The sequence below is a fragment of the Centrocercus urophasianus genome, unplaced genomic scaffold (assembly GCF_019232065.1).
Source record: "Centrocercus urophasianus isolate 14NV4802_14NV808 unplaced genomic scaffold, USGS_Curo_1.0 seq_43, whole genome shotgun sequence".
Lineage (NCBI taxonomy): Eukaryota > Metazoa > Chordata > Aves > Galliformes > Phasianidae > Centrocercus > Centrocercus urophasianus.
In genome coordinates this window covers 537,801-547,270 of record NW_024885011.1, presented here as the reverse complement: position 1 = coordinate 547,270, position 9,470 = coordinate 537,801, and the positions used below count along the sequence as shown (strand labels likewise).

General features: G+C 49.4%; 2 protein-coding genes across 4 annotated transcripts; one reads left to right on the top strand and one right to left on the bottom strand.

The window, feature by feature from the left end:
- Nucleotides 1-227: 227 nt before the first annotated feature.
- Nucleotides 228-3,100, top strand: ZBTB8A (zinc finger and BTB domain containing 8A). 3 transcript variants are annotated; one of them, XM_042834069.1, is made up of 4 exons: nt 228-363; nt 482-1,461; nt 2,286-2,455; nt 2,649-3,100. In XM_042834069.1, the coding sequence occupies exons 2-4, from the start codon at nt 510-512 to the stop codon at nt 2,976-2,978; spliced, it is 1,452 nt and encodes a 483-aa protein (XP_042690003.1). In that variant the 5' UTR covers nt 228-363; nt 482-509; the 3' UTR covers nt 2,979-3,100. The 3 variants fall into 3 exon arrangements, with proteins under 3 accessions (XP_042690003.1, XP_042690004.1, XP_042690002.1); XM_042834070.1 differs by having other exon boundaries at nt 228-1,461; nt 2,649-2,693; nt 2,767-3,100; XM_042834068.1 differs by having other exon boundaries at nt 228-1,461; nt 2,649-3,099.
- A 795-nt stretch (nt 3,101-3,895) lies between these two features.
- ZBTB8OS (zinc finger and BTB domain containing 8 opposite strand) lies at nt 3,896-9,419 on the bottom strand. Its single transcript, XM_042834071.1, has 8 exons — nt 9,309-9,419; nt 8,203-8,411; nt 7,122-7,146; nt 6,586-6,707; nt 6,269-6,351; nt 5,873-5,925; nt 5,592-5,628; nt 3,896-4,913 (listed from the first exon to the last, which is right to left on the bottom strand). Exons 2-8 carry the CDS (start codon nt 8,288-8,290, stop codon nt 4,827-4,829), a joined length of 495 nt encoding a protein of 164 aa, XP_042690005.1. The 5' UTR covers nt 8,291-8,411; nt 9,309-9,419; the 3' UTR covers nt 3,896-4,826.
- Nucleotides 9,420-9,470: the final 51 nt, after the last annotated feature.

Here is a 9,470-nt window from a genome sequence, read left to right as displayed (position 1 = left end):
GGCGGGCGGGCCCAGCGCCGCCGGGCGTCCCGGGCTGCCGGCGGCCGATGCGGGCGGGGCGCGTTGAGTGGCGGCGGCGGCGGCCAATGCCGGGGCGGCCCCCGCCGCCGCTCCGCCGCCTTCGCGCGCGGTTCGGGTTCGCCCGGCTCAGGTTCTGCGGCGCCCGGCCGGAGGCTCCCCGTCGCTCCCTACCCGCGCTGCCGGCCGCCCCGGCTCCGTTTCTCGGCCTTCCGTGGACTTCCGTGGACGCAGCGTTAGGGGACGTGCGCTATTCTTAGTGATCTTCTCACCTTTTTTGCAATTGATTTCCTCGGTCTGTTACTGAATGGTGCAGAGGTGTGTGCGGAGTTGAAGCTATGTTAGGTATTGATAATATGCAGAGCTTTAATATTTTAAAATACAGGGCTCATCTCTTAAAATAGGACTCAGCCCCATCAGTTTAGTTTTACGTCGTCATGCTTACGTTTGTTTTGTGCTTTAGAGGAACCTTCTGGCGCTCCCTTATTGGAATGGAGATTTCTTCCCACCAGTTTCAGCTCCTGGAGCAGCTGAATGAACAACGGAAGCAGGACTTGTTCTGCGACTGCAGCATCCTGGTGGAGGGGAAGGTGTTCAAAGCACACCGAAATGTGCTGTTTGCCAGCAGTGGGTACTTCAAGATGCTCCTTTCGCAGAGCTCCAAGGACACCAGCCAGCCCACTGTAGCCACCTTCGAGGTCTTCTCTCCAGAGACGTTTATGGTTATCCTGGACTTTGTGTACTCAGGAGTATTGCCCCTAACGGGTCAAAACGTGATAGAGGTCATGTCGGCAGCCAGCTACCTGCAGATGACAGACATCCTTAATGTCTGTAAGACGTTCATTAAGTCGTCTCTGGATATTAATGAGAAGGAGAAGGATCACTACCTGGGCCTCTCAGCCAAAAGCACAAACGGTGAACCTGCTCACGCATCGCTTTATCGCTCAAGGAGGAAAGCAAAGAGCAACCCGAGGCGCTCCTATTCCATTCCAGATGAAAAGGCAGACGTGGTGAATGAGAATTCCTGGAGCAGTTACAGCACTTATCTGTCCTCACAGGTGATCCTTCAGCGGGCGGAAACGCAGCTCTCAAAGAGGGGCAGAAAGCAGGGCTCGGCCAGGAAGCGGCGGAAGCACTTGGGGCTGTCACAGACACGAGAATTTGTGCAGGGCAGAGCGAGTAAAGCTGAGCGGGCTGAGGGCTGTAACACATCAGATTGCAGCCACGACTCCCGAGCTAAAGAGGAGGCTGAATTTGATGCCGAGAATGACGTTGATCGCGCCGATGATGGATATGATCAGGAATCAGAAGTGACACCCAAGAGGTGGGCTGTTGCTCAGCTGGAAGAGCTGTCACAAACTTCTGAGTTCATGGAATTAAAAGCAGAAGAACTGTACAGCTCAGTGCCCACAGTTTTAGGTGTTATGAGTAGTTGGAATGAAGGTAAACAGTACACTTGATTTTGCAAAGTTTGTCGTTATTTAGAGGAAGTGAGACGAGAGAATTTCATAAGCTCTAACTGATGTCCTGTTGATTGCTTTCTTGATCTGCTGTGCTGTAGTGCCTAGCAGAATGTAAGGCTCTAAGGCCAGAACAAGGGGTGAGAAATAGAATCAGAGACTGATCCAGGTGTTGTGTGAGGTTAAAATAAGACCTGCCTGATTATTTGGCCCCACATGGAGCTGAACAAAGCTTGGAGAGCTGCAGTTGACTCGGAGCTGAGGGACTGAATCACTCTTGTGGTTTCTGTGCTCTTGTGTTATTGGAACAATACTGCATTTCCCATGAGGTCCAAGCCAAAACTTGGAGATAGTTTGGTCACGCTACATAAAATGTCCCAGCTCCTGATGAACTGACAGCAGTTCATCAACTGATGGCTTACAAATGTATTCTTATGCACGTCATATTGGAAGCTAACTTAGCATGCCTATGGCTTATTATCATGGCACAAGGTTACGATGTTACGCATCCTAATATATCGCAGAGGTGGTAAATATTTATGAAGTACTACTTGCTGAAAGAGTCAGATGACAGGGTGTAATATAGTTACTACGTACTTATGGTCATACGTCTGTCTAAAAAGTAAGACAATACACCGCCAAATCCCCAGTGAATCATCAGTAGCTTTTGTGGGGGGATTATAGGTTTGGGTTTATTTCTGTTCAATGACGAACCGCAGGAAAAACGGAGTGCTGCTCATTTAAGCTTAGAAATAGCAGAACGATTGCAGAAAGCCATTGATGCAGAGCTGTGTTCCCCCACAACAGATGCCCTGCCTCGCTTGCGGTTCAAGTGCCCCTTCTGCACGCACACGGTGAAGCGCCGCGCCGACCTGAAGCGCCACCTGCGGTGCCACACCGGCGAGCGGCCGTACCCATGTGAGGCGTGCGGGAAGAGGTTCACCCGGCTGGAGCACCTGCGGAACCACTTCCAAACGGTACGGCAGCTCGGGGGCCTGGGGAAGGAGCGCGGGGTTCCGTCGGTGCTGCTGCTCAGCCATCGCTAGAACCAGCGCTGCCACAGTGATTGCAATTGGCAAACTTTTTACTTTTTAGAACGGCTCGGTGTTTATTTGTGATGGTAGCATTACCGGATGAACACTGACACTTTCAAATTCTAAACCTCTTTAGATACATCAAGCCGGCAAACTCATCTGCAGGAAGTGCAAGCGCCAGGTGAGCGAGCAGACGGGCTGCGTTGTGCAGCAGGGAACACGGCGCTACAGGCTGTGCCACAAATGTGTGACAGGGAGCAGCGCCGAGGGCAGCCCTGAAGGAGCGGGCGCAGAACGCGGCCCTGATGGCGCCGGGGGGAGCAAACATTCCAGGTGGGCTTTGGAGGAGGATCAGAGGTCGGATGGTGACGCAGTGGAGGAGGAGCCGTATGATCTGGTTGTGCGCCGTGATGCCGATGGCGCTGCAGGCGAGGCGGATGAAAAGGTGAAACCAAATCTTAGGTAGATAATTTGTATATTCGTTACTGTATATTCAAGATTAAATTGCCCGTGTTACACCAGCTAATTCTGGTTTGTTAGTTGCATTAATATTAAATGCTCCTAAAATTCTGCTGCAAGAAGCAAAATGTGGACTCCAAACACGTTGGTTTGTGCTTGTGAACACCCAGCAGCTCCTGAACATCACCCAGCAGTCACCTACTGCCTGCAAACTGCTTAGAAGAATTGCTTTGCTTTTTGACCAGGCTCTACTCAGAGCTGTTCGTAATGAAAATATAAACCTTTCTACAAGGAAGGTGCTACAGTATACGATTAAAAACAAACGAGCACACAGCTATGGATAATTTGCTTTTGGAAAGTCCTACAAAAGCAAGCATCTAAGAAGTGTAAAACATATTTGTTGGCAGTGTAATTAACACATATATACACTTACGAAGTTTCGTAAGAAAGGAGTGAGAAAATCGGAATCCTCCCCGCTCCGCTCTCGTTTTAAAGGGCTGACAGAAGGAACAGCCGCCCCCGCCTCAGGCTTCGTGGAAGGCAGCCACACACTCGACGCCTGATTGGCTGTTCCCGGTCACCTGACTCAGCTAGCCAATGAGGTGGCTGAGCGGCCGCTGAGGGCCCGGGGCGGTGGCAGTGCGCTTTGCCGCCCACCGCTGCGCTCTCGGGGCTTCGCCATGGGGCGGCGCGGGGCCGGGCCTCGCTCCTTCCTCACAGCGCGGGCATCGCCCCGTGTTGCAGGCCGGCCCCGCGGAGCCCCGGTGTTCGTCCTGAGTGAAAATCCTCACTTCTGTACATTTGGCAAACGAATGGTTCTCCAACCTTATTTAAAGGAGGGTTTTCTCACCGTAGTGGAGAACAAAGCACGAATGCAACTGATTAAACTCAAACACCGCCAGCAAAAATTACTCACGCAAGTTCTTCCAGTCAACAGATTGTATTTTTTCCCCTTTAAAATCTGATTTAAAAAGACTTCACAACAAAACAGAGGTGAGGCACCCCTAGGTTTACCACAGGCAGGGCAGCCCTCCCTCACACCCAACGGCTGAGGGCTGACAGCCGGGCTCTCAGTTGTGTGCAGTTGTCCTTTCCGAAAACAAAAGGAAGCTGATGCAAACTGCCTTCTAAAAGAAGAGATCCTGCTCTCGCAAGGCTTAGATGGGAGCAGACCTGCAGAGAATCGGCCAACCCCTTTTTCAGTGCCAACAAAAGCGGTCTCCACTTTTCCCAGCTGTAAGGAGCTGCAAGGATTCCATGCGCGGTCACCTGCGTTCAGGGTGCATGGAAATGTATTTGTGGTAAATCAGCACCACCTGGTGGTCTGACAAAGTTCTCAGAAGAATGTTTCGTTTTTTAAATAATTTGTGTTTTTCCTCGGGGGGCCTTCGAACAGCAACTGTCCTACATGAAGGTTGACTCTCCACAGGTATCTTGGCAAATTTAGATTACATGAAGAGGGACATCAGCTCACAACTGCTACAGTTAAATTTTCCCATGCAATCACGTAGATCAACACTTTCCTGCCGCCCAACAAAAAGGCAGTGCTGTAGCAGCTCCACTGATTTCTTTATTTACTTCATACACTGCCTTAGAAGCCAACCGCCAGCGTTCCTGAGGGACTTCCATCCCCTACAGCCCGCATCTCAAATCCCCCCAGACCCAATTACTTCTGTCCTGGCAGGCTGGCACTGGTCTGGCTCACCATCTTCCCACCACAGCACAGGATGACATTCCCCACAACTCTCTCCTGCTTCTCATTTGAACTAGCTAATTCCTTGGTTGCTTCCCAGAGGTTACAGTTCTGAAGGGGTTTTGCCAGCCACTGACAAGCATCCACTTCGTTAAACTTGCTTTAAATATCAATGATGACAAAGACTTCTGGCTTTTCTTCTTCACAGATCTGCATTGCTGAGTAAGTTATGGCTTTGACCTCTGTGCCCTAGAGTGAAAAGACACAAAGGCATCAATGTTTTACATGACACCTTGCAGCACTTCACACTGATACATAATATTTACCACTTTCTACAAATGTTAGGCAATTTTTCTCCCCTAGAAGTTTTAAGCATGCTTGTTCCAAATGTTCTGTTTGGCCAAGCTAAATAGGAATTACAGAATTCCCCTCCACTCCCCTCTCCCTTTATTTTATTGCTTCCTGAATACTACAAATTCTTCCTCTTACCTGTGACATACCATCAACATTTGATATTTGAATTTGACATAACTCAGCGGCATGCTAAGACGTAAAGACTTGCATGTAATTCTTCTGGGAGTGGAGGGGGAAAGCAGAAAAGGACTAAGCAAGAAGCTGTGGAAGCAGTATGAGAACCAAACCCACGTAACGATTCTGGCTATGGACTGGCTCTTTCTTATCACGCATCACAAAAAAGGAAGCCAACTGCTGAGTTTGCCATCGTGGAGAAAGCATCAGCTCAACAGTTCAGAAATGCATTCACAAAAAACTGCAGGAAGTGAGATCTTAAGTTAGTAGTGCCTGTGATACCATTCAGACATGTTTATACTTGGATCTCTTGAGTACTTAAGAGGTTTGATTTAGAAGAATCCATTCTTCCTGTCCTACCCGAAAAGATAAGCAATATATAGATGAACTGCTGCGTACCTGGGGGTGTTTTGGTAAAGAGAACTCTTCTCCCCACCTTTAAAGGCAAAAAGAAAAGAGCAGGTTGCACTGTTAGCATTTAATCAAACACTACAGTTAGTTTCACTGATGAGCATTGGACAGTTAGACTTAAATTAAAACCTCAAAGGAAGGATAAGAGCTCCTTTTTAGAAATTATCTGTGACCTCCAGCACATCGCGATAGTTCACAGTGGTGAAATGAAGGGCAGTATTTGTCATCAGTGGAAGATATTAATTACTCAACTGATCATATGAACTCACCCAATTGATCTTATTTTGAATTGCATTCGGTCAATGTAAAGCACTTTCACCTCCTGCAGAGAAAACAAGTGGAAAAGCGTGTCACCAACCTCTACCCTCAGGCACTCAATCTCATTAACAAGAATATTCCAGCTTAAATGAAATCTAAACCCAGAAAACTGGAGTATTCTCAAATACATACAGCACTGCTAATGACTACGCCTAATGACTGGCATCTGTGGAAACAAAGCTAAGCGTTTGCTTCTCAGCTCTTTGTGCTTTTGTGTCTTATTCTCCTGCTTCAAAGTGATCTGCTGAGTCCCTCTTTCTGCCTAAAAGGACACTGCATTCAAAAGTGGCTTATCAGAGAACAGCTTTGCCCTACAAAATGGAAATAGAACAAAACACGGCACTTACCCTGGGTATAAAGAACTCATTAGCACTGAATTTATACAGCCACTCATCCAAGAAGTGGAAGAGAAGGGACAACATATCATGTCCTGCATGGTTGAAGCGGAGAAGGCAGTCAGCTGATTGTCCCAGCAACAAGACCCAAATGTTCAGCACACTTATGAGCACAGCAGCCGTACAGCTCCTGCATTACTACAAGATTCAGATGAATTAACTGAATTATCATTAGCTACAACAAAACTACATCTAAAGACGCAGAGGATTTCGGTGCACTCCACCAGCAGGGTTCCTACAGTTCCAATGTAAGCCAGTGCAGTTTTTACCTTCTGCTTCTACTTCAACAGTATCCAGAGGTTCCACAGTCTCTGTATCAGTCATGTAGCCAAACATGGCCATGACGCACTGCTCAAATGCTTCTTCCAAAGTGTCTCCCCACGCGTGTAGCCTACAGGGACACAGGGTAATTCACTGCACTGTAACCACAAAATCCCACTGTGCTATGCAGGTGAGAAACATGAATGCGAGAACAAATGCAAAGGAGGTCACTACCAGAAAGGCTTGTCTGAACTTTTGTTATGGGGAGATTACAGGTTTTTCTTCTTACGGTATATGAGAAGAATTTCTTAGGAGAAAAAGGAAAATTCTTATTTTACCAGATGACAGGAAAGTCCTTTGTAATGCAGTAAATGGATATCCATGAACTGCCGAGACGAAAGGTGATGTAAGGGCAGGAGTTTAAAAGATTTCAAAAGATGCTCCCAAACAACAGAGGCTTAAACAGCAGCACACAGGAATACTGCATTAGAAATAAACTGTGCACCCCCAGGAGTGGAAACAAGGGACGGCTGCCCACACTTACTGCACATCTGCTGTGTGATCCAAATCTGAGGAATGAAAAAAAAAAAAGGCATGACATCAACAAATATAACTTTAAAAGATTAAAAGATTCTGGACACTGATGTTATAACAGTAACTTTCTGTGTTCACTTTGAGACATAAAACTGAGTGTCTATTTTCCAGTACAGAGAAACAGCACAGATGAAATTTGGGATTATTTCTGCTCATCAGAAGTGCGTTTACCACAGATTCTGTCAGCACCCTCCATGTGCAGCACTGTGTGCTCATTGCAGTGCAACAGGCTGCTACAGGTTAACTGCAATAAAAGCCTTTCACCACGAATAGTTTTTGCTGACGTCTGCAGGACTGAAGATCTGCAAACCTTTACAGCTCAGTGAAGTGTGCCTGCCCAACCCACAGACATCCACAGTGCCACAAGGGGAACTTTAAAATGTACGTAATACAAAATATAAAGTAATCTTCACTGATGAGGCAGGCTTAACATCCCAAGCACGTATCAGGTTTTACACAAACATCACTTACATTCCGTTAAAGGAACCAGAGGAATGCAAAATAAGGCCAGATTGGTGCAAACAGCCACGTTGGGACATCAACATAAGCCACCCTGCAACCATTGCAACTGAGGCTCATTCTGAGGCTGCTCAGGGCGCTCACACACATTCACTGCTCCTCAACAACTGTCACTAAAGCAAACAAATTCTAGTGAATATAAAAGAAAACCTTTTCCAATTATGGAAACAAAGTTAACCGTTGTGATGTGTCACGGTGTTCCTGCACCGTCCCTCCAAACAGACACACGGGCTGCCGTGCCCCAAGCCAGCCCTTGTGCTGACAGCCACTTCTTAGGAGACTCTGAGGGGGGGAAAGGAAGCTTTACTGCAACTATCCGCAATGACAGCGATTGCAGTTATGTCCTCTCTATTACTCAGCCCCAGATGCATCCCACAGCCTAAACGCACAGCACTGGCACAGTGCGAAACCCCACAAGCACCTAAAAAGCTCATCCCATTTCCTTCCTCCCCTCCTGCCCTGGAGCACACACACACACACACGCCGTATCACTGTGCTGCTGCATCACTCACATTCGTACTTCTTGGTGACCGGTGGGTACTTGGCCTTGACAGCTTTCTGCTCCTCCGTCAGGCCATAGTCCCGCTCGCCGCCTGCCATGGCTCTGCTCACTTCCTGCTCACACGAACATGGCCGCCGCCTCGTGCCTCCCGCAGCGCTGCTGGGCTGAACGGGGAGCTGCTTCCAGCCCGGGAGCTCAGCAGCAACCGGTGGGGAGCGGCTGCACGCAAGCAGGTCCGTTAAAACAAGATTAGACACGCCGAGTTCAGTTCTGCACCATTCACCCTGCCGGCCCACAGCAGCGACGCTCAGCACTGCGCATCCCGTTCTTCTATTCGAACAGCAATAAAATGCTGTAATAACGAGAACATGATTCTCACAGCTCTACAGTGTTAGCCGGGTCACTTCGGCTCCTGAGTGTATCACAGCACTGCGATCCCCAGGGGCAGCCCGGAGCCCAGCAGAGAAAAGAGGAGCCCATGGTTCCTCTTGGGATGGGGGCTGCACTTCAAGCTGCGATCCTATCGCTACGGAACGGCACAGAGGCTGGCCTGCACTCATTTGCCCACAGAATTCTTTATTTTTTTTACTCTGAACGGTGGAGAAGATGCTGTTTCAAGCCACCTTTTAGAAGCTCGATTCTCCCACCAGACCTCCGCGGCTGCTCAGTTCCACGCCGACTTTCATTTGTAAATAACAGACACAGGCTGGAGTCTCTGAATAACTTCAGGCCAATTATTTCCGAAGATTCCACGCGAATTCGCCATGACTTTTTCCAGCAAGAGAGGCTCCCGCTGCCCGCCACGCAACAATTCTACACGGGATTTCCAGGTTCTATTTCCAAATAAAAACTGGGATCTGCAGGCTGCACGGTGGGGAAGCGCTTCTCGGAGGGAATAAGACCGAAGGAACACGCGACTGAACGGGAAACGAGCTACAAACCAGGGCTCGAGGGAGGGCGCAGCGGCCCGTCAGCAACCAATAACCGGGAAGCAGCAGGACGATGCTCGGGGGGAGTTCCGGGCCGGCAGCCCCCACCGCAACCCAGCGCGGCCCGCTCGCAGTGCCGGCCCCCAGGCCTTCTTCCCCCCCCCCCCCCGCCGCGGCCCTCACTCACCGGGGCGCTGTCCCTTTAAGGACCACGCGAGGGGCGCGCGCCGCCCGCCCCTTCCCTCCGGAAAATGGCGGCTCCCAGGGGAGCTTCGGCCGCGCCTCCCCGCCTCCCTCCTTCCCGATCTCCCTCACACGTGACCGCCGAGCGCGCTCTCCTGCCCCTTGT

Excerpts from the sequence above, each read along its gene's own strand:
- ZBTB8A (XM_042834068.1), top strand. The coding sequence starts at position 456 with ATGCTTACGTTTGTTTTGTGCTTTAGAGGAACCTTCTGGCGCTCCCTT. Across the intron at positions 1,462-2,285 it reads TATGAGTAGTTGGAATGAAG|ATGCCCTGCCTCGCTTGCGG; the intron begins GTAAACAGTACA and ends CCCCCACAACAG. Across the intron at positions 2,456-2,648 it reads TGCGGAACCACTTCCAAACG|ATACATCAAGCCGGCAAACT; the intron begins GTACGGCAGCTC and ends AAACCTCTTTAG.
- ZBTB8OS (XM_042834071.1), bottom strand. The coding sequence starts at position 8,290 with ATGGCAGGCGGCGAGCGGGACTATGGCCTGACGGAGGAGCAGAAAGCT. Across the intron at positions 6,352-6,585 it reads TGTTGAAGTAGAAGCAGAAG|GACATGATATGTTGTCCCTT; the intron begins GTAAAAACTGCA and ends TCAACCATGCAG. Across the intron at positions 5,629-5,872 it reads TTCAAAATAAGATCAATTGG|GTGGGGAGAAGAGTTCTCTT; the intron begins GTGAGTTCATAT and ends TTGCCTTTAAAG.